Source organism: Mycteria americana, chromosome 3 (genome assembly GCF_035582795.1).
Source record: "Mycteria americana isolate JAX WOST 10 ecotype Jacksonville Zoo and Gardens chromosome 3, USCA_MyAme_1.0, whole genome shotgun sequence".
Lineage (NCBI taxonomy): Eukaryota > Metazoa > Chordata > Aves > Ciconiiformes > Ciconiidae > Mycteria > Mycteria americana.
In genome coordinates, this window is record NC_134367.1 from 69,282,378 (window position 1) to 69,305,325 (window position 22,948).

Here is a 22,948-nt window from a genome sequence, read left to right on the forward strand (position 1 = left end):
TGGTCCTTTGCTGCACAAACAGAAGACACTAACTAAACAGGCTCAACTGGATAAACTAGCTTTTCCTACAATATAGGAACCAAGCCAGGGAGGAAAAGAGAAACCAAATGAAATAAAATGATAAAGTTATTAACATGGAGTGGGCTGGATGCCAACATATGCATGATTACAGTTATCTCAAGAGGTGACACTGGACTTTCAAAAGGCATCGCAAACAAGCTTTTACACTAGCCACTATACAGATCACTACTTCAAAATTCTTCTAACACACATTTTAAAAGAGTCTGTATAAATTCTCTAATCATTTTTAGCTACAGCAATTCAAATGGGGGATAGCAACACTAGGGGAGAAAAATCTATCATAAGCTGATGATTCCCTTAATTAGTGTGATTGCAAATAATCTTTCCAACTACTGGCTTCATACAAATGGCTTGCGGTCGGCTAGATGAATACTGGTCTCTCAATTTTATTCATGCACATTGGCTTTAGGCAGTGGAGCTGCTTTAGATTTGTATCAGAAAAACAAAATACAGACCAAAACCCACTGATATCAGTGGAGAGCTTTAATGTCAACAGGTTTTTGAATCAGGGAAAGTGAGTAAAATGCTGCTCAGTAGTACCAGACTTTTTACTTTGTCAGTTCATTGAAAATTGACACAAAAAAACCCTAGAAAAACAGAACACATTAATGTCCACTATTACCAATGAATTTAACAAGAAACTGAACCCCCAAAGTATCACACAATATAAAATTCCAATCAAATTAAAAAAAACCTAAAACCACAGTGTGGCAATAACATATCTTTATCACGACAGGTGAAAATTTTTCCACTATCAGAACTATTCTCATGAAAATCAGCTGCCACCTCAAGACCTTTTTGACTTTCTTCATTCATAAAATCCCCAATACCTGAAAATTAAGCATTTTAGTCTGGATGTCTTGCCATTGTATATCATGGAAGATTCAGCTCAGTGGGCCCGTATCCTGATCCGACATCGTGACTGACATTGTATAAACCACAACATACATACAGTTCTTACTACAGAGTTCACAGTTTAAGTCTTCCCCTTTTCCTTTGAGCTGCTTGAACATGGACTCCTACAACACTGCCAACAGTGGCATGATTGCAGGAACAGGTAAGTATTACACGCTAAACAATTTAAGAACGCAGCACAAGCACAACATGTTCCCCTGCATTACTTCTTGCACCTTACATTCTCAGTCACCTCATTTTACTGTGTCTGCCTCAACATTAGCACTGCATTACCTCATGGGTAGCAAGTATCAAAACACAAGATGAGACAACCCTGAGCAGGTTTACAACTTCCACTGCCCCAGGTGAGACTCGAGCTCCTCCAATAAGAGCCAGACACTCAAGTAACCATATACAGTGCAAACCACAAGGGCAGGTATGGCACCACAGCAAGCAGCCAGGTTTTCTTATGGGACATGAATCTCAAGTCAGTCATCCAAAACAAACTCTGCTGTGAAATGGATGTCTACACTGGTGTTTGGCATCCGATGTAGCTGAACAGTAATTTCTTCAAGAGGCACTGGGCCCCATCTCTTTAAGTGGACCCTCCTCTGCAGTCGGTAAGGCTCATACAAGGCTGTAGAGTACAAGGCTTGCACAGGAAAGGTGCCCTGTGCGAGACCCCACAGCCACTAGGCAGGCAGGTGGCCTCTCCTGCTTCTTTCACCCCGGCTGCTGGTAAGGAGGCTAAAGGCATCCAGAGCAGAAAGAGACGGTCGGTCACGGATTGGGCCTGGAGTCACACGGGGAGGAGATGCTGGCCAGCCCTCCATGCATGGCAGGGCACCAGGGGTCACCCCAAACCGGCAGCAAGCGGGCAGGCCTGGAAGGCCATGCTGGAGGCCGGGGTTTAAAGTGAGGTGAGCGAGTTCTCTAAGGTCAGTGCCCCACTGGGCCCAGGTCTGCGCTCTTCCCTTCCTCTCTTCACGGCACAAGGTAAAGTGCCCCAAACGTCCTGGGCATCGGAGGTGCCACCGCACCACGGCACCCCTCCGCTGGCACCACACGAGTCCCGCAGGCACCACAGAGGCACCAGGCACGTACCCACAGACACGCAACCTCCCCACGCCACAGCCTCCCCCACACGCACGGCGCGGGAAGCCGCCCGGCCCGGCCCGGGGCACTTACTGAGCGCCGCCACGGTGCCGGCCTCCAGCAACAGGCAGTCCTGGCGGGTGCGCGCCTCCAGCAGGGCGCTCGGCCCCGGCTCCTGCTTCCAGAGCAGCCGCAGCCCTTTGCTCAGAGCCATGAGAGCCGCCGGTCGCAGGGACGAAAGAGCAGGGGGTGCCGGCGAAGGAAGGATGCGACCCCCGGCGCCGGTAGACCCTCCGGGGGGCCGCCAGCAGCCCCGCTCTCCCGCAGGAGCTCGTCGGAGCGCGAGGTCCCTGGTCCTGGCAGCCCGCTTCTCCCCGGAGGCGAGAACGCCCAGGGAGGCGGGCAAGGAGGACGGCCGTGTCCCCTTCCCGGGATCCGGTCACCTCAGCAGGCCTCCAAGTGCCTGTGAGGGGGCGCCCAGCGGTGAAGGGAGCGGAGAGTTTGCGGCTGCCGCTTCTCCCCGTCCTCTGCGGCCCCGCGGCACGGCTGCTGCCTCCTCCTCGGGAAGTCCGCGGCTGCGGCCACAGCGGCGCGGGAGCGACCTTCCCCTCTCCTCTCCTTCCTTCCTCTTCCCACCCACGGTCCCTTGTGAACTTTCCAGTTAACTTTGTCCCTCTGGCTCCCCGGCTGCAGCTCCTCCTCCTCCGGGACAGGTACAAGGCGCCGACACCCACCCTGCCCGCGGAGGAGGGGAGGAGCAGCGGCTGCGACCGCCCGCAACGGCCACGCCGCGTTGCCGCGCCCGAAGGGGCGCTATGGGCCCCGGCCCGGCCCGGCCCAGCCCAGCCCGCCGGCGCCGCTCCCCACCCCCTTGGCCGCGCGTCCAGGCCGCGGCGGCTGAGGTGAAGCTCGCCGTCGAGCCCCCGGCAGCGCGGTGGGCCCGCCGACGGCTCGCCAGCAGCGCCCAGCGGCCCTTCGCACCGCCGTCGTAGCTGCGCTGCGTGAGGCGAGGAGAGCCGGGAAAAGTGAAATGCCTTGAGGCGCCGAAATTGCTTTCTCCGCCCGCGTGGCAGGCAGAGGCTGCTGCCCGGCTTTGCCTTGGGAGAGGCCGTCCTCCTTCCCGCTTCCTGTGGGGAGCGGCCGCCCGGGCTCCCCGCGCCGCCCGGGCCTGCCTGTCGGGGCGGCCGCGGTGGGCCGGCGGTGAGGTGATTCCCGCTGAGAGTCGGGTAGCGCAGCTCCTTGCGCAGGGTGCTGCCCTCCGAGTTCACGGAGTGTTTCGGCTGTGCCTGGAAAGCGCGGTCCCGCCTGTCGCGTATAAAGCGTTTCGGGTAAAAGATGCACGTTTTAGGTTGACTAGTAATTAAAAAGCAGTGTTCCTTCTCATAGAAGTGCGCTTTCTTTTTTTTTTTCTCTCTGATATTGCAGGATTTCCATCACAATTCCCTGTTGAGACTGTACAGGACGAAGTGCTAGTTTTTTCCAGAGTTCGGCCATAAGGAATGGATTGAGGAGGTAGGCACAGGTACACAAATATGTTCGGATGAGAGAAAATTTGCTGTAATTTCTAGCAGAAAGTGTAGTCCTATTTATAAACAGGTAAATCAAGCACAATTCTCATTTGTTAATATGGCAGAATTCTACTTCACATTTTTTAGAGAAAACTGCAAAATTCAAAATACCCAAACTACCATCTGTTATTACTGTCTCACATTAACGTTGAGGACATCAGTCATGGCTGTGCTCTACCAGGTGGAATATAACAGTCCCTGCCCCCGTTTAACTTGATGGAAATAAACTGAAAAACAGGTACCGTTCTCCTGTCACACACCTCTGTTTTATTTATTTTATAACTAGTAGTAATTTGAAAAGGCGTTTAATTTTAGGTATGTTTATGGTGCCTTCTTAAAACAGCATTTTGAAAGGATCTGGTAGGGAAAGTGGGATTGGTGTTTGCATAGGGCTTTTTTTTTTCCCCTGATCCTCATCTTTGATACAGTATGTAGGGTGAGATAAAGAGTGCTGGGTAATGTAAAAGAAATGACCCAGAAACTGTAGAAATTAAGTGACCAGGATGAAAAAAGTGAGAGAGCACACAGCTCAAAGTTTGGGGGTTTTAGAGGATGTAAGGAAGACTGTGAATTAACCATTCTCGATTTTAAACAGAAAAGGGATGCCTTTCTTACAGCTATCCTATGAGAATCGCAGAACAAGAATCCATTTCCATCTTTGTCATCTTTCACTGTGACCTCTTTCCCTAGAGAAAAGTGCTAACTTGAGATGAAATACTGACAGTATCATTTAAAAAATTAGAGCTGCGTAAGACAGTTGTATCACATATGATTTTAAAAAGTTGCCCTGGATCATGTACTTATGTATTTAAAAATAACAACAACAACAAAAACCCACTCTTTTATTGTGTGTCTTTGCCTTTGAGGAATGATTCTTCATAGTCCTCTTTAACCTCCATCATGAGAGTAAACTGTCACTTGGAGGACACTGGTATGTCACTCTCTATTGTCCGTGCTTGTAACTCATTAGTAATTTTTGTCATTAGTGCTTTTCACTGCAAATTCCAAGAACACACAATTTAGGATTGTTAATAAAAAACTTACTGTCAGATTTGTTGGGCAAAATGCTAGAGAAAGGACTGGTGTACCTGGGATAGTATTTTTTTCAGCACCTCAAATCAATATGAGGAGAGGAAGATGTGAGAGGAAAACTCAAATGAAGGTGGAAAAATGAAAACCTTTAGCAGTGTGTATGACAAAGCACTGCTTCCACAGGTGGCTTTGTGAGTGAGTCTTTTTTAATCTGTTACGAACAGATCTTTTCAGAGGGTTCTGGTTGCAAAACATCCACAGCATGGAAAGATGCATTTTTAAAGGTGTGATGTCATGATTACTGAAAAAGCAGTAGGTCAGTTAATTAGACTTTGTGTCACAGGTCAGTTACCTTAGAAACATAAGACTGAGAAGGCAACCATCAGAAAACGGTGAAGAGGAGTGGTGAGTAAAGCCATAAAATTTACAAACCTCCTTCACACAGAATGATGTCCAAAGTGAGGGCTCAGATAGGAACCTTGCTTGATGTATTAGGAGGGTATGCAAAGGTTTCCCTTGCCTCAAGATCTTTTCATCTAACCAAACTGACTATGATTCAATGCACGGAACTCCATTTTTAAGGGAAAATGTTGAGATTGACAGATCATCTTTTAGGTGACATTTGGAGTTGAGCTGTCTTGCTCTGGAGCATTTGAATGTGTGTATCATGGAAACTGATTAATTCCCATAGTCATTTGAGGAGTCCCTCAGGTGAACTCATTCCGTCTTCCATAGCATCTGTTTTCACACAGGCCATACACCTTCATTAACCCCTCAGCATTTTTTCATTTCATCCCCCTTTCTCAGTGGATTTTTCCTTTCCTTTAATAATCTGCCTTCATAGTTTCATCATATTAGTTTCTTTGCCCCTCTTCACACTCCCATCTTTGGTTCTTTATCACTCTTTCTCCCTCTGAGCAGTCACAGATGTTTTGCATTGCTTTCTGAATGTTCCCACCTACCAGGCTATCTCTACCATTCTGCATGCAGAGAATAGTGGGAGTATTTTGGGGAGTGGAATATCTCTTGTCAGCAGTAGTGTTCCCTTGCTTTCCTTTTCTGCTTCCAACTCCTTTTCCAGCTCCTGTCTTTAGAGGAGGGGGAAGGAGATCCTTCTCTCTCCCTATCAGAAGGGAAGGAATCCTTAAGATCTCATGTTTGCTGACTGCAGAACTATGTGAAATACAGTTCAAACAAAATTGCAGCACTGATATGTTAGAGGGCCAGCCTCTGTGGTAGGAGGATACAGCCTTCAGCTACTAAATAAAGTTTAGTTCCTGTTAACTCACCTGTGGCATAAATTGTTTATGCAGATTTTTAAGCACAGTTCTTTTGCTATCATTAGAAATTCATCTGTTAGCTGCAGAAATTACCTCAGTGTAATTTCTGAACACTTTTATCTTCTTCCAAGTCATTATTCAGTTTGGTTCACATTTCCAATCCCTTCTTCTCCCCAGCCCCTTGTTTACCTCTGACGCATACTATGCATTATAATGACTCGTGCTCCCAGGTCTCTATAGTAATGGATGTTTACAGGGTCTGAATAACCACCTTAATGAAAGAGAGTCCTGCATGCTGATCTTAGCAGGTGGCATTGTATGTTTGGAGATGCATCAGAAGAGGAACAACACGGCTGTTACAAAACAGAGTTTAGCAGAACTGGGGAGAGCAGGATGTATTGGGCTTAGCTGTCTGGAACAGCTGTGTGAACCCCATATCCTAGATTTTGGGGCATAGAATGGGTGAATGCTCCTGTAGTATTACTTGTCTGTCTTTATGTGCTATTGAATGATCTTGGCAATCTGGGACTCGTACAAAAAGCTTTGGTGATACACAGTAGAAACAAACAAAAACTATCTGTGTGTCCCCAATATTATGCTACTGGAAAAAATTGTAATTTTTTTAAAGCTCTGAGACTAAATATAAAAGATTACTTGTGATGGCATTTCCTGGAGATTTCTGGCCACTTGCACACAGCCTCAGTGGTCACAAATTCCTCAGGAAATGTGTGTGCCCACAAGGTCATTTAAAAGAGTTTGGGTTTTGCCTTTTATGAGAAACGTTTTACTTCAGTAACTAAAGAAGAAATAGGGGAAATACCTCAGCACAGCTTTTCCTGCACATGACATTCAAAACAACTAGTAACTGCTGCTAATACGCAAAACCTTTTATTGTTTTCACATTTTCTAGTTAATATTAGAGTAACTTTTATTTAAAGCTGAATTTGCCACAGAGAAGTATTTGCAACACTTGTAGGCTAATTTGCTCAGAATGTTGCTCTGAAAGTAGCTGTGGGTTTTTAATGTCACCTCTTACACTCTCAGTGAAATTGAGAGAAGAGCTTTCTATTCTAGTTGGTTATGCTTCTCTTGACTGTGTAAAGAACTTTGTGTGCAAAAGACATCTGGTACTTTGTTACAGAGACAGTGAGCTTTGAGCTAGGTCAATGTTTCTCAACAAAGTCAACAGCATTTCCTTAAAAATAACTGAAGAGCGTGAGAAGCACAAGTGATAAATTAGTATGCTTTATTTGTGTGTTTAGAGCTTGACAAAGAACATTTGACCTCACTATGAGTGTAAGAGGAGTGATGCAGAGACATCTCCTGTACTTAAGCCAATGACACTATTTTCAACTTTCCACTCCTGTTTACAACCTTTCCTGACAAGCTCCCCTTACTCCTTGCCCCTGGGGTCTGTGATCCTTACAGCAGGAAAAAGAAACTTTTAATACAGAAATATTAGTATCAGTATTACCCTTTAACCAATTATTTGGAAGGGAGAGGGGTGGGTTAACAAAGCTGACCTGAGCTTCCAGTTCAGCAGGATGCTAAAACATATGCTTAACTTCAAAGTGTAGCAGTAGCCTAAATCTCACAGCTCCTTGCTTGGGTGAGACTTCTCAAGTGAATAAGCAGTGCAGGTTCAACTACTAAAGGTAGCTGGACTGGAAGCCAGCTGGCTTTAGGTTCAGACTGAGTCAGGGCCTATCTGGCTGCAGGCTGTAGATCCAGATTGGCAGAAGATTGGGCTGTGAATTCAAGCCCTGAACACTACCAGAAGTGGCTGAGAAATGCTCTGGTGGAGTGCTAACTGTTTTATAAATGCTGCTAATGAAAAATTGTGTTTGAAGTGTTGTTGGGAGGTCAGTGGAATTTCTCACCTCCTCTTCCACTTACATTTTAACTGTGTGCATGCTAAATTAAAGAGATTTATCTAGAGAGGCAGATTGACTGCAATCCCAGATACTAGCCTTTTCTTATTAAGAGACTATTTTCAGTAACAGCAGCTGTTTTAAAGCTTAACTTTCTTCATCCCAAAACTATGTGCAGATGAGCAGCATTAGTCAGACAGCATTTATTTAGGCAGTAATAGTGACCAGACAACCAGATAAAATTTTTATTCTTTCTTCCAGACTGACATGCTTATGACCAGTTGTAGGTATTCCTCTCTCATGTTCAAAGGATTAGGAAGCCACAGAGTTTTCCACTGCTTCTTGCCTAATTTTCTGGAACTCCTGATAGGAAAACCAAAATGCTTAATAAAATAGAAAGTTCAAATTTGAAGTGAACTGCTTAGTATCTACACAGGCAGAGATGGAGCATGTAAATTGGCAGTTTTTCTCAGTGAGCATGTGCCTTTTCTTATCTTCTGACAAATTGTGCACACTTGTGTTGAACATCAACAGTGAAAGCAGAGTTTCATATCAAGGGATATGGTTTTCGTGAGGTGAAAGAGGCCTTCCTCTTATCCATGAGTCAGCTATAAAGAAAACTCCAGAAAGAGGCGATCCCAGATTGCCTGTTGTGGCATTTCTCTAGTATATAGTGGCTACCATTTTCACAGACAGGGTACTGGAAGAGACTGCCTGGTGCAGCGAAGTCATTCCTAACTTCATTCTTGAACTATTCTGTTGATGCTCCATATTTGTAAGAAGGAAGAATAGAGTTTTCCTGGTTGTTCAGAATCTGTGAGTTTCATTGTCTGTTGAGATGTTATAGCTAGCCAGACAGAAATAGATGAATACAAGGGTGGGAAATGCAAGAATACAACAGAAAGCTGATTATGATACAGAAGATGAACCTGAAAGCTAAATAGTTAAAATGAATAAAAAACAACGTTGTATTTTTTAGACTAACCAAGTCACACAAAAAATGGAAAAGTTTAGGAGAAAATGCAGTCAGTCAAGTAACAGCAGGGCTTCATATATATCTGGATAATTTTCACAGTGCAGTACACTTTATTTCTTAAGGAGAATGTTAGCTTCTGATCCCTCTTACTATACTTATCTTGTAAATGAATTATGTTAACACAAGAATCTTTAGTTATTTTGTCTTATTGGGTAATACAGACTACATATCAGAAAAAAGGAGCATACAGAGCAGATGAGACTTATAGTGAGGCATTTAAAAATGAGGGGTGGGAAGAGAGGGCAAGGAGAACAGAGTTTCCATACTCAATATGTGACTAATTAACGTTAATTTATTTAAAGCTTATTGAACTAGAGTCTGCCCTCAGTGTGATCAGGCATTCAAGGGAGAATATCTTCTATGGAGTTTCACCATGTAAGCATTAGTGGGAATTGTCTGAACACTCATAAGGATAATAGAGCACGTTAACTGGGTTTATTTTCAGTGCTAGCTGTTTCCAGTTGTAGCATTTTCTAATAGGATTTTGTTAGTTAGATGAGCACATGTTCTGTGTTCACAGAAATGCATATATAAAAGCAATGGAGACTGGTATTTTAAAGTAGTCTCACATTCCAGTTCTGTTTTTTCTTGCATAAATAACAGAAAGCTAAAGTAAAACTAAAGATTTTTTTTAACAGAAGTGAACATTGGACACAACCTGTCCATGTAAAAGTTTCCTATTTACTCAAGTATTTGGACAAAAAAAGGGGTAAAGAAAGAGAGTGTTCTATTTGGAGAGCACCACTTTAATACAATCAAATCATGACATCAACAGTTTTTTAGAAGCTAAGTGCTTACCTTCAGAAAAATGAACTTGTAACAAAAGCACATGAAATCACTGCTTTCCAAAGGAAAAAAGTAACTAACTTTGGAGAACACAAGGGGCAAAAGTCTATTGTTATTCTTTGACTCTTATTTCATCTTGTGTAAAAGAATGTATTATCAGCATTTTACTTTTTCATACTTTTCTTCAGATAGATCTCATAGGTCTTCAAAACTGCTTTAAACACAGCATGTGGCAGCAGTGATCTGTCCCAGTAGTCTGGTGGAACACAACAGCTATCTAGCAGCCAGTACCTCCACCCTACAACTACTGAGAAAAGGAGCCTTATATCTCTGCGATGAGTAGGCTAATTTCTCCCAAATCTTAAATATAATCTAGAACCCCAGTTCTCTTATTTAAGTTCCATAGGAAACATTCCCTAGGTGTAAGGTTCAGGATTTATGTGCTGCATCTTTCTTAAGATACAGATTTTCTAGCTAGTCCCTTTGATAACGGCCTACTGGTTGTATGCCAGATACTAACCCACATAGAAAAAAGCCATGTATTCAGTCACCCTCTCAAAGCAACCTAAACTGCTTTGCACGCATAGATTTGCTCTTCGATTATCACATGTCAACATTTTTTCTATTTTAGTTGTTTCTAGTACAACATATGCGGTGCTTTTAAATTGAAGTTAGGCGTGTTCCATTTCATTTTATAAAAAGATGCTTTGTGGTATTATGTCTCCTCATGCTTTAGAAAGCCCTGCCCATTAATTTTCAGATTTAGGAGGGGTTTCAGACCAAAGAGCAAGGGGAGCAAGAGGCAGTGTAGTAACACATTCACATGAAGGAAGGAAAACATATTAGTTTACCTGGAAGACTGAGGGTTTGGGGTTTTTTGTAAATTTTGAAAAATCTTGTAAAAATGGCATTGGGTGATAAATCTCAGGTGTTCCTGTCCTTCTCAGCAGCTTTATGACAAGATGACTTAGACCGAATAGTTTGAAAAGACAGTGAATATGAACTAGTTCAAACCAGAATAGTCAATGGAGTTCCTCAGTACAACACGAGCCACGAACTGGAGAAGGGTAAAGAAAAACTAAAACGGTAAAATAGAGCAACCTGGATAAGAAGTCAAGCTATTTCACAGCCCCATAATTTTTGTGAACCTATATGGTGAATGTGGAGTGAATAACATATGTTTTTCTTGAAAGGAAAGGAGGACTGTAGAACGAGGTGTTATATCTGTCAGTACTGCTGTAAAGGGGTAGCTGACGAAATAGCGCAGAGTGTGTGAATGAGGGGAACAGACCAGAAGAGAGAAGGACTGAGGAAATACCATGGTTTGAAGTTATTTGAACAACCATTTTGGTATGTTACATTATTCTTAATGCACCAAGTAAATCCACGGACTGTGTGTATGTACAAGTAAACATAGGTAGGCTTTCATTCTGCTTGCTAGTCAGTATTTTTTTTTTGACAATTTAACTTGTTTATTTAGGTGTTCTGCTCTGCTTCACTAAAATAAGATTTTGCATTGCTTTTACAAAAAGAATTGCCTGTACTTTTAACTCGTGCCATGTCCACTATTAACATATAAACCATTATGGGAGTTTGAGGTTGATTAAGAATGATGCATTCCCACCCCAGGGTGCAGGTGGTTTAGATTTCACTGTGTTTGTAGCTGTCATGCAATCCCTGCTAGTCTGGGGATTGGTCACAGCACGCGTAGCAACAGTTAGTCCATATAGGTGAGTAGGCTAGTCTAGGGCTCACTGGCCCTGCTGATTGAAAGTTGCAGGAATTAGAGCTAAACTCATTTGCAGGCTACTATCCTTTTTTTGCTCCAAATGTGTCTGGGGGGCCTCAAAAATTATCAGAGTGGAAAGGGGGTGATAAACCATCTTTCCTTGCAGTTTGTACTCTATTCCTAGGACATTTCCTTGCTTTTGGTACCAGCCACTGTTACAGGTACCCCAGTAGTACCAGCGACCTGGGCAGGCTGGTGTGTGTGGGAAGGGGTGAGCACAGAGCGTGGGCAGGCCAAAGTAATTTCAGCAGTTTGGTAAAGCAGGGGGGTGGGGTGGAAAGGCTGTGTGTGGGTGTGGCTGGAAAAGCTCAGCAAAGCTGTGGATTTGGGGGGAAGCCAGGTCCTGGGGTGTGAGAATTACAGTGCCATTTAAAACAAACTTTGGAGGGGGCAGGGGCAGCTGGAGCATGACACCAATGTTTGTGTCTTTCCTTCTGTTTGACCACAAGCCAAAAGTTACAGTCCTACTTCTGTCAGGCACCCAGTCCACTATTGTTCACCTCGTACAATGTCTTGTTCGGTGCTGTTTTCATTACCTGTACTGCATTAGCTCTTTGGTTTGCCTTCCTTGCTGCCCTCATCACCAACTTCATTTTCTGTTCCTTATGCTGCCATTACCCTCCCTCTTCTTTGTCCCTACCCCTCCCCTCTCCCTGCTTTGTTCTCTGATGCTTTTTGCCCAATTGGTCCACTAATTATTAGTTTTTATTATTAGTGATCCTGATGCATTACTGCATGGTTATCCCTGCAATCGCTTCCTGTGTCTTTTAAAAAGATGGGTGCAATAACAGCTTTCCTGTGCTCTTCTTACAGGGTAGCTATCTTGAATAATATTCTCTGTGTATTTTGGTAGGAGTTCAGCTGAATTCTCTCTTTACTCCTTCCAGAAGTTTGAAATAGACTTTGTCTGGTCCTGGAGATTTACTGCAAACTACACGGAAGGGCCAGAACTGGTGCAGATCTTTTCCACATGGAAACACTGATGCACAGAGTTCATAGCATGCCTGAATAAAAGCAGAGATGCTCTGTGAGCTTTAAAATGCCTCTTAGAAGACAGAGTAACTAAAATCAGTTCAATCCTAGAAGCTGCTGCTCTGAAGTCTTCCCTGATACAGGAACAGAAGTCCTGGATGGGCCAGGATACAACATAGTGCAGAGAAACCATTATAAAATGACTACTGTTAAGCAACCTCCTGCCTTAAGAGACGGATCTATGTTGACTACAGTTATTAGATTAATATATTTTTTATGATCATCTGCACTTGAACTGTTGCCTAATGCTGGTTATTGAGTTTAACTTGGTGGTGGCTGGAGTCCCACCGCTAAGAGAAACTGTAAGATATGCTGGGGCAGATTTCTAGGGCTGTTTACTCACTGTGCCAGAAGCCAGCTACACTCACACGCTCTCTGCCTTCAGGGCCATCAGCTGTCTAGCAAAGCCTCTTGCAAGGCACAGAGCAGAACCAATATGCTTTGCAAGATCTTAGCTGGCTCCATGTAGGGCCAGCCGAGGCGTCACTGCATCCAGGGATTGAGGGGGAAGAGGACAGTAATGGTGCACATCTGTCTTGGCTTTCTTCATGCTGTAGAAGGGTTTATCACCAGACCTGTGTGCCATACATACACCTGGAGCCAGCCAGGGTTCAGCAGTGGACCTGAGCTGATTACTGCTGTCTGGCTCCACAGCAGTGAGAAGCAGCCCGGAGACCACACACAGCTTCTGCAGTGCTGTCTGCACAGCTGCAGGTGTCTGCTCAAGCTCTCTTGCAACTACCCAGTACAATGTTTACTTGTTGGTTGGTTGGGTTCTGTTTTTTCCCCTGTGACACACAATCCCCTTAAGGAAGGGCTGTTTTATTTTACTATTAAAAAATGACTTAAGGCCACTACTCATTTTTATTAGATACTAACACTAGATAATTACAATATAAACCTAGCATCTCGCTCAGAGGGGAGCTGTGCCAGACAGACCTAGAACCACAGCTTTTCTGAACTCTTCTCTTGTTCTAGGAGCAGACCCTCAGTCCCCTCTGAAACCACTGCAGTCCCTGCAAGTTGCCCTTTCTTCATGCTGATTTTACACCACATTTGAATAGATCCTAACTCCTGCAGCCATCCTGCAGACTTATTTTACAGTATAGCAGTCTTTGGATAGCAACCTCCTCTAACTGATTGTGAATTTGGTTTAAATTTTGGAAGACTTTAATAAACAATTGCATTGTGGTTTTGTTTGTTTGGGGTTTTTTTTGTTATTGATTCCTTTCTGCCAAGCATTAAGACAGTGTTTATAAGCAGCAGATAGACTGGCACTAGTTCTTAGCACTGTAGTGTTTATTGCCCAGTAAGCATAAACGTGCTTATACTAGGGAAGAAGTGTTTTATACGTATCTCCTTCCCAAAATTTTGTCTTGGAAAAAAATAAAAAGTCCTTGCTGTAAGTTTGGTAGGTGTGATTTGAAACCAGCTAGAAAAGTGTCACTACTTAAATGGGGAAGACAAATGAAGAGTTTCCTTACTTCTCAACTTTCTTTGCAGGCATAACAAGTCCTGAGTGGTGCAGTCCTGGTGAGTGCAATCAGGTGGGAACCTTCTGGGGCAGTGTCAAGCTCAGCAGCTCCATCCTAACAGCAAGCAGCCTGGTTTGTATTCTGCTATTATATTGCAACAGATGCTATGTTTAACTTTTCACTTCTCTTCCAGCTGTTGAGTTTTTAAACAAAATCTTTACTGAGCTTAAAAATACTAGTCAACTAGTCAGAAACTAGTCAACAATTAGAAAACCATCCCTCACCCCTGTATGGCCCTCATTTTTGAGGCACCTTCCCCTTTGGCAACAATTTAATTTGGTGAATCATTATATTATTGGATGCACCAAAGTTGACAAGATTCTGTGTCTGACTTGGAAAGAATTTGATTAAAAATAATAAAATAAATATAAATAGATTAAGATTGGATAAACAGTGGCGCGCTCTTGTTTTGGGCTTCTGAAGGTCTGTGTTTCCAGCATGTCATTAGAAATTAGGATTCTCACATAAACATTTTAAGGGGCTTTAAGAAATGCCAGTAGATATTTCAGATTCCTAGTGCAGTTGCGAGTGCTGGTAGCATCATAAGGGGATGACATCCTAGCCAAAGCCCTCCAGATAGTCTTACAGAATGGCAAGAACATACTAGCAATGACGTCCTCCTGCCTTAGCAGGAGACACAGGGTCGCAGAGATGCCAACAAAGTGAATACAGTACAATTTATGTTAGGAGTGTAATAAATTTTGATGGGTCCAGAAAGGTCTAGATGAGGAGGCAATGCACAAGGATCACATGGGAGCGGGGAGATACTCTTCCCCCAAAACGTAAAGCAGAGAAGTATGCGTAATGAAGCATTTAATCTTTTCATTTAATAGGATTAAGACATGAACTTCTGTCTATCTAGATTTACAAATATTACAAAGAGCTGGTGTTTTGTGTTTGGTACAGCAATATTATTTGCTAATTATTTTAACATTATTATTGTCCTAAGATAATTCACAGTCTTAGAAGCTGCTACCACTTGTATACAAAGAGCTATGAAGTACAACAGCTAGTACCTTAACTAACCTAATCTAGTTATCTTGATGTTATTTCAAATCTGAAAGAAGCCTGATAAATATTTAGCTTCTGCATTAGAGTACCATTATGTTTAGCATCCAGTTTAATCTACAACTGTAACTTTTTTTTTAACAGACTGACTTTCTTCAGATATTCTACTATAAATGGTCACAAATAAAAAGCTTACTTTTCAATTTATCAAGGTGCTGTTTTCAGTCCCTTTATCCTCTCCTTTGGTACAGAAAGGATGAGAGCATGCTCTTCACAGTCCCTATTCTGTAAACTCCAGTCTGCTGTCCCACTATTTTCAAGTCTCCTGTGGGTGACCAAATTCATTAGTCACTGAGGCATCATATAATTGCAGGTGGATGCTATGACAAGCAATTTAATAGGTACGTCTTGCATGTACCAGGAACTTTACCATTGCAAACTGTCAGGAGCTCTGGAGTTAGGCATCAGCTGAAGGGGCTGGGTGGGGGGAGGCCCAAGGGATGAGAAGGAAGCTGGGTAGGGGTTGGGGATTGCAGTTTTGAATTAAGGTGAATTTCAGCATCAAATTCCTTCCTCAGAATTAGCAGCTGGGTTCCATTCTCAGTTTCCCTATCAGTGAGATACAGATAATACTAACACATCCTGGTACAGGTCTTTCACAGCAAAAGGTAAAAATACTTGTCCGTCCGTCCATCCCGGCATTAACATTTCCCGTAAGGAAGCCTGTAGGAAAAATCATGTACATTCAGAGCAGGTTAATTTACTGAAACCACACATACAGAAATTCTGTTTGTGGAAATTTCACCTGGTGCTTGCTTTCATATTGCTCCAGTCTTTCCTAGTTCAGGCCAGACATTGTTTGTGGGCACAAAGAAGTCTGAAGAAACACAGTGAGACACTCTGAAACATCAGACTGCAGCACACTCCTTTGCCCAGACACCCGCAGGCAGCTGTGTTTCAGTCCTAGAGCACTTGACCTGCTTTGGTTTAGATAACATGCAGTGATCTTCCTCCCCTAAGCTCAGTGCCACATTTACAGACACAGCCTTTCTGTCGGTCAGCCCTTCTTGTAAACGGGACTGCACAGCCCACCAACTCCACAATACCAGCATCAGGGCCAACTTCCACTGATCCTAACAGCTTAAGTTCATCCTTTCTAGGTAGTCCAGCACAGAGGTGTTCTCCTAAAAGACATATTATGGTTGAAAGTGTGTAAAGGTTCCAAAGTGTAATTATTTCTGGCAGGCTAAACAAAATTAAACTTAACCACTGCCTCTTCTCTCATTGCTTCTAACCTTTGGGCAAATCTTTTCAGGAAATGCTGAAAAGGAATTCAAAACCCTAAAGGAGACCTTTACTTTTTTTTTTTCTTTCCAGAGTCACAGACTTTCTCTGCCTTTCCAAGCTCTTCAGGCAATGCTCTTCCACTGCCCCAGCCAAGCCTCGTCTAAGCTGTCCGATGACAAACACTCCCTTCTGTTTCTTTAGCTCCTCCCTTCCCCTTTATCAAGTCTGTTGGTAACCTGCCTGGTTACCAACCCACCTGGCAGATCAGTTTTCTCAGTTTGACACCTTTCTTTGCCGACTTGTCAGCCCATGGGGACTGGCTCAGCATCCTTAACTAGCACAAATGCTGCGTATTTCTATATATGTGCATACAGATATATCACTTGTTCCCTGTTCCTCGCTCTGGGGGACCGTCTTTGGGGACAGGCTAATAACTACGGTCAAATAATGAACATACAATTCAAAAGAAACCAAACCACTTAATAGTTTGGCTTTTTTTTTTAAAGTCTCCACAATCTTTTTATACCTTCTGTTATTTTTATACTCCTTCCATTGGGTCCTTATTCTGCTGGGATTATCCCTAACAAACCTCTTGGAGCTAGCAACTTAACTGCATCTTTAAAATTCTACACTATTATATATTTTTAGGAAAACCATCTCTTGGAATAACAACTCCTCAATTTAATTGTTTGTTTGGGGAAAGACATGCCAGAAGATAAAAGATACCAGTGAAGAGTAACAATTTTAGATTTGCATCTACTGAGATTTAATTGCAACAGAAGGCAATGTGAATTAAAAGTGACCTTGAATTGATAAATGTGTGCTAAGACAAAATAAGTTTATTAGCAAATAATTTTAAAAAGTGAATAGTCTTTAAATATGCTAGGTATAAGAGGAAAACTAAGGGAAGCAAAAGTCTGCTGTTAACAGAAAATAGTAAGTATCATACACCTTTTTGCTTCAGCCCTGACAGAAAAATGTGTGACTTACAAAAATGTATTTTAACAGGAGAATACAGCCACAGGCCAGAATAAGGGAAGAACAGTGTTTAGTAAACATGAGATAGCTGGGTTCAGATTGACAGGACTGGTTCAAAGAAACTGATCAAGGCTATCATGAAGCCAATAGTTGTTGACTCTGTAGATGACAAGAACCTAGAGTTCAGAAAGTTCAGCAGGAAGGCGATAGGCATACTAGCAAGAATCTGAAGGAAGACAAAAAAAATTATGATAGTTTAAGAAAGCATGACCAATTAGGAAACATTAAAAGGCCCAGAAGATTAAAAATAGGCAAACACATTTTTTGCCTTTATAAAACAAGGACATTTTGTCAGTTTAAATTCAGCATCCCAAAGATGCTGACCTGTGTCAAAGGTCACAAAGTCACAACTGACACGCAAACAGCCATGACGAAAAAAAGACAAAAGCCAGCTAATCCAAGTTTGTTGAGAATAATCTGTGTAAACAGTCAAATAGTCAAATATCCTCCTTTGACTGGAAGATTAGCCTGATTAAAAACAGGGGATATAGAGATGCAAAGAGAAGGGTTTAGAAATCATTTTGACAAATTTCTCACATTCAAATCTCAGAACAAATTCAAGAGAATGTATTCTAAATATGATGACTACTAGGTAGGCATGAGTTGAAAACTTACACTAGAAGTCTATTCAATAATTGGAATGTAAGTTTATTACAAGCCAAAACCACCCCCCTGCATGACCAACCCCCTGGGTGGCACATATAGACAGAACTGAGTATTATAAATTGAAAATGTGGTTGGGAATTAAATTTCATTTGTGATAGATGCGTAAAGCTCTATGTATAGTATTTGACCACTATACGGAAGTTATGCAGCCAGGCAGCAAACACAGCAGGGCAGCATGGGCTTTAATACCATAAACTGATGAGCTGGCAGTGTGACTATTGGAAGGGTGAGAACTACAATCCTCATTCTGGCATGCATTAACAGGACTGGCATGAGCAAGAGAACAGATTAGTTTTATGCACCCAGGGAAGAAAGGTGATACACTTTAACATGAGAAAAGAATTATTAATCCAGCATGGTTTATGTTAAAAAGCTTGCTGAAGGTATATGGTAAGACTTCTAATATGTAAAAATTATTAGATATGTTTGTTAACTCTTCTAGTTAACAAAAACTCAAGCTAGAGGTAGCATTTTATATACACAGAATTTACAGAAGTGATGATGTGTGTAAGGGAAAGCTTTTTAAGCAATAACATGCTGATTTACTGGAAAGGGCTACGCTGGCATGTTGTGGAATCTCTAAGGTTCCAAGAAAATACATATTTGTGACTCAGATGTCCTTTAAAATAGTATGGGTATAACTGATATTGCCACACTACAGGATGGATGGATCAGTCTCCAGCCAGTCTGTATGTTTCGAATTCTATGAGGTTGCTTGTGTTAGGGATTCTTTAGATAGGAAAAAAAGTTTTTTTCTGCCCAACTGGTTACTTCTCCTCTTCCATACTTGTTTATTATAGCAGTTATTAGTGTTAATTTTATCAGAAGAGTTATAGAAACATAGGATGGAAAAAACAACCGACTTAAAACCCCCACATACCTCACCTTCCCCTGGTGCATGCTCCGACGTCTCAGCGTGAAGCACTAACACAGGCAGAAGCAGCAGTAGCAGGATGAGTGCTTTGCTTCCTGCGGACGGCTGCACACCATAAGGCTCTAAGTACTTCTGGCCAATCCAGACTGGCAGAGCATCTGGTGTATGTCAAACTAACCCACAGCACGAGAGATGCATCTTTTTTTACAAGGCTGTTAGTCGGAATTATTCTGCTGCACTAAACAAGACTAATTTTGGTAGCAGTAAAATTGATATATATTATTTAATCAGAATTTACAGAATAAAGTGTACTTTATGGTAATACTTCCTCAAGTACTTTGTCATAGAAAACAAATTGCTCAGTAATGTAAAAATTCCAGTACTCATGCAAAGTTAGGTCTCATCATAGCATTAAAGAATACTCTTTCTAATTGCAGTATACAGTACTCTTCCAAAAACATACCATACATTGCAACAAAGTCTGCTGCTGCAGTCTAATAACTGCAGATGGGAAATACAGGTAGCATTCCCCTTTGTATAGCTACATTTTTATTATTAAAGAATGAATTTAGTATTTTAGCAGTAACGGAATAGGCAATTAAAATAAAAAGTTAAACCCAACAGCTAGGGCATTTGATGTCTTCTACAAAGTGACTGGGATAATGCCAGTGTTTGGCTATACCTTACCCTCGAAGGAAAGCATAAGCCAGGAAACAGTATTAAGGCTTTTTGATACTCCAGAGATTAATTATTCAGCTATGACAAACGACATTCAGGAGGGCACTGCTCAAGTCTTACTCTAACTTGTTACTCTTGTTTTATGACTGCATCTTCAGTGTGAAAATTTTCTGTTGCTCCCAACTCACCCAACCTAACTATGCCACTATTCATGTCTAATTTAAAAAACAAATACCAAGGACAATCTAATTTCTATTCTGGGTCGACACCATGCTGACACAAAGCCAGGAATACACAGTAGCACTGTGCTCTACTACTTATTTGCAGTCAGGAGAGTTCCATCAACCACAAGCTGGACTGACCTGAATAATGAACGCTTACAACATATGCATAGCCTTTGCTGGTTTGCAGTCACTAGCCCTATTATACCGTTCAGTTGTGATGCCTGCTTTATGGAAGACACGTGGATGCTTTCTCAGTCCTCAGCTGGCCAGTGTCTGTAAGCTGATGAAAAGCTATAAGGAGGATTTGCCTCATACTGTATCACCCTGTTAAAAAGCAATGTGATGATTTCAAACAAAAAAAATAGCCTTGTGGATATACATAAATATTTATTATCAGTTTAACTTCATTTTACTAGAAGTCTTTAAACAGTTTTTCTTTTTTGCCAAAATGTTGCATCTCTGATACAGTTGCTACTGTCATAGCTTCCCTGCACTGGGAATGCACAGCTTACACTTAAGATTCCAAAACAATCTATTCAAGATAAAGAACTTTCAACTTTAGTGCATACGGAGCTATTTAAAGATTGGTAAAAAGACCCCCCCCTTCCCCCTCCCAAATTAAGAGTCTGTTACAAAGAGATTTCATTACGAAAAAGTGAATATACAAATGCTAAAAAATGCTGGCTTGAAAAAGTGATTTCAGAATTTACTGTACACATTGTAACAATTTATTATATAAGCTGCTTCTACATGCAAGCAGATCTTACATTTGGTGTAAAACATTTATACACATTCTTTACAATTTGTACATATTTAAATGGCTGTATCAAACAACACTGCGCTATGGAATTTTGGAAGCGAACAACTAAAATTGGGAGGAGAAAAAGACAAGGTTTATAAAATGTGAACAAAACCCGTGACACTGAAAAGCATCTAGACTTAGGCTTAGTCTTGTTTGGTTTGGTTTCAGGTTATTCAGGCAGACCCAGATTTTCATTCTAGCACACAAAAGTAACACCAATGCAAAACAGAATAAGGCAACTATTCAACCAGCAGACTGTACCCGTCACTTAGAATGGCTTATTGGTAAAATGCCTTTTAAAAAATCTGTATTTTTTTGCTAAAATATTTATGTTCTAGGCACATTTTAACAAAAACTGCATTTTTGGCTTTCCTGCTTGCTTATGGCATTAAATGAATTACTGTAGTTGGTGCCCATTGTGAACAGGGTTGGTGGTGGCTTTTTGTTTTGAAAAGCCCAGGCCTCAAATGATATTTCAGTAGTATCAAGTGGCCCAGTGTCCTCTTTCATAAGAGACGATGATCAAAGCACAGAGTTTGTGTGATTACTAATGATGTTATTCAGTACTTTTGTCACCTTTTAGTTTGCATTGGAAGGTAACAAAAAGTAAACCCAAGCCAACAGCATACCATACTACTACATGAAGACCTGAGCTTAGTTGGAATTTGGGGACTTCTACTAGTTTGGGTTAGATGTAGCAGTGTCCCCTCTGCTGAAACACCTAAAACTCTGAGGGGTAAAAGGGAAGCTGGCCCTGTACAGCACTGAGGAACACCAGTGCCTTATGGCATAACACTGGGGGAGTGTCAAAGTGCTGGTATGGAAAACTGTTTTTCACACCTTCCTGAATGGCTCTTTCCTTGTTTGTACTTTGTCTTTATACAGTGCATAGCGAGAAAGAAAGAGCCTGACATAAGGTCTGAGGTGGTGTGCCACAAGTACAAGATTTAGTTAGAAGGAAAAAAAGAAAGGGAAGAATGAATTATATTTACCGGAAGTCATAATGGGAGCAGTACGCCATGGCTGCGTATGGGAAGCAAAACTTAGAACAAAGTGTTCATTCAGGAGATTATCATGAACATGTACCAGAAACATATACGAATATAATTCCTCCTGGCTACTGAATCACTAGAGCGCTGAACTGAATATAATGAGTATTAAAGTCATTTTCTCAAGCTTGTCTGCTTTCCCACTTAAAAAAAAGATATAAATTTGTAACTCTGATGTTGATTAAGAGTTTTTGGAAGAACATAAGATGTTGATTATGTTGGTTCCATATAATGTTGATTAAGAGTTTTTGGATAGAAACAAGTCTGCACAAAGTCCATGGCAACATATCAGTTTGATAATTTAAACCCCTAAACTGACAGCATTATCTAGCTGTTTTTATTTAAATAATGTTACAAAATGGGAGAGCATTCAAGATAAGAGAACCTTATCTTATGATTTAGGCTGATAAAGTAAAATTTTAAATAATTCTTCTTTTTCTACAACTGATTTTTGTTGTTGTTCGGTTTTTTTTGGTGGGGTTTTTTGGCTGGTAAAGGCTAACAAGTTTTTATTGGCATTGCCCCCAAATCAGAAAAGCACTTCGGAGTTGTTCTTCATTGTTGACTACTCCTTATTCTCTACATCACAGGAAAGCGGCTGAGTGCCTGCCTCAGCTTCTGTGCAATCTGAAACAAAGAAACAGAAAATATTTAATATGTAGTCATTTTAATATGTCATTTAATATACATATTTAATATGTAGTCATTTTACACTCTGCAGAAATAAGATTTGCAGGCTAAGAAATTAAACAAGTTGTTCCCTCATTTTCTGAAAACTTGCAGTTTTTACTGCAGATTTTGTGTATGTAGGACTCTCAAAGCATTCCATTATAAAGACTTTTCTTCCTGTATATACACTTTCTGCCTCGTTCATTTTGTGCTTTCACTGCTCAGGTTGTGTTGGAGAAAGTATTGTAGGCAGGGCTATCATCCTGCCCATTAGGTTATCTGCCACTGCACTATGCAGGAGGGCTACAGGAACAAAGCCAGACTTTTCATGAAATCCATTTCCTTGCTGAAAGAAGGCCACATGTCAGAACAGAGCTCCTGTGCTCTCCCTGCAGCTCTCACGGCAGCCAGCACCCCACATGTGAACATGGATCTGGTCCCTGTACTGGGGGAGAGAGGATTGGTACAAGGAGACTGGTGAGGCTGCAACTAGAAGAACTGGGATAGACTGGACAAAAGACTGAAAGAAGGTAAGGAGAAACCTTTGCCTAACCCCATCAAATGTGTTGGAGAAACTGAGCAAGGTGACCTGATCGGGGACCTGAAGTTCTCCTCCATTGAAAATACCTCTGAAGTCCCACTGACACCTTTTAC

General features: G+C 41.8%; 2 protein-coding genes and 1 long non-coding RNA gene across 8 annotated transcripts in view; 1 reads left to right on the forward strand and 2 right to left on the reverse strand.

The window, feature by feature from the left end:
- SYNJ2 (synaptojanin 2) overlaps window positions 1-2,856 on the reverse strand; it is a 69,187-nt gene extending 66,331 nt beyond the window's left edge. For 2 of the 3 annotated variants that reach the window (XM_075498909.1, XM_075498908.1), the window contains exon 1: window positions 2,164-2,856. In XM_075498909.1, coding sequence (XP_075355024.1) covers window positions 2,164-2,284 — 121 coding nt within the window. In that variant the 5' untranslated portion in view covers window positions 2,285-2,856. The remainder of the gene's footprint in view (window positions 1-2,163) is intronic. The other variant, XM_075498910.1, reaches the window with a different exon arrangement.
- On the forward strand, window positions 2,832-22,888 carry LOC142408423 (uncharacterized). Of its 2 annotated transcripts, none has more exons than XR_012775281.1 (5): window positions 2,832-3,275; window positions 3,496-3,582; window positions 3,726-3,876; window positions 13,968-14,071; window positions 22,690-22,888. It is a non-coding gene; the product is annotated as an uncharacterized LOC142408423 (long non-coding RNA). The 2 variants fall into 2 exon arrangements; XR_012775280.1 differs by having other exon boundaries at window positions 2,833-3,398; window positions 22,690-22,887.
- Window positions 20,151-22,948, reverse strand: part of SNX9 (sorting nexin 9) — a 65,545-nt gene continuing 62,747 nt past the window's right edge. For all 3 annotated transcript variants that reach the window (XM_075498918.1, XM_075498916.1, XM_075498915.1), the window contains exon 18: window positions 20,151-22,252. In XM_075498918.1, the coding sequence (XP_075355033.1) occupies window positions 22,205-22,252 (48 nt within the window). In that variant the 3' untranslated portion in view covers window positions 20,151-22,204. The remainder of the gene's footprint in view (window positions 22,253-22,948) is intronic.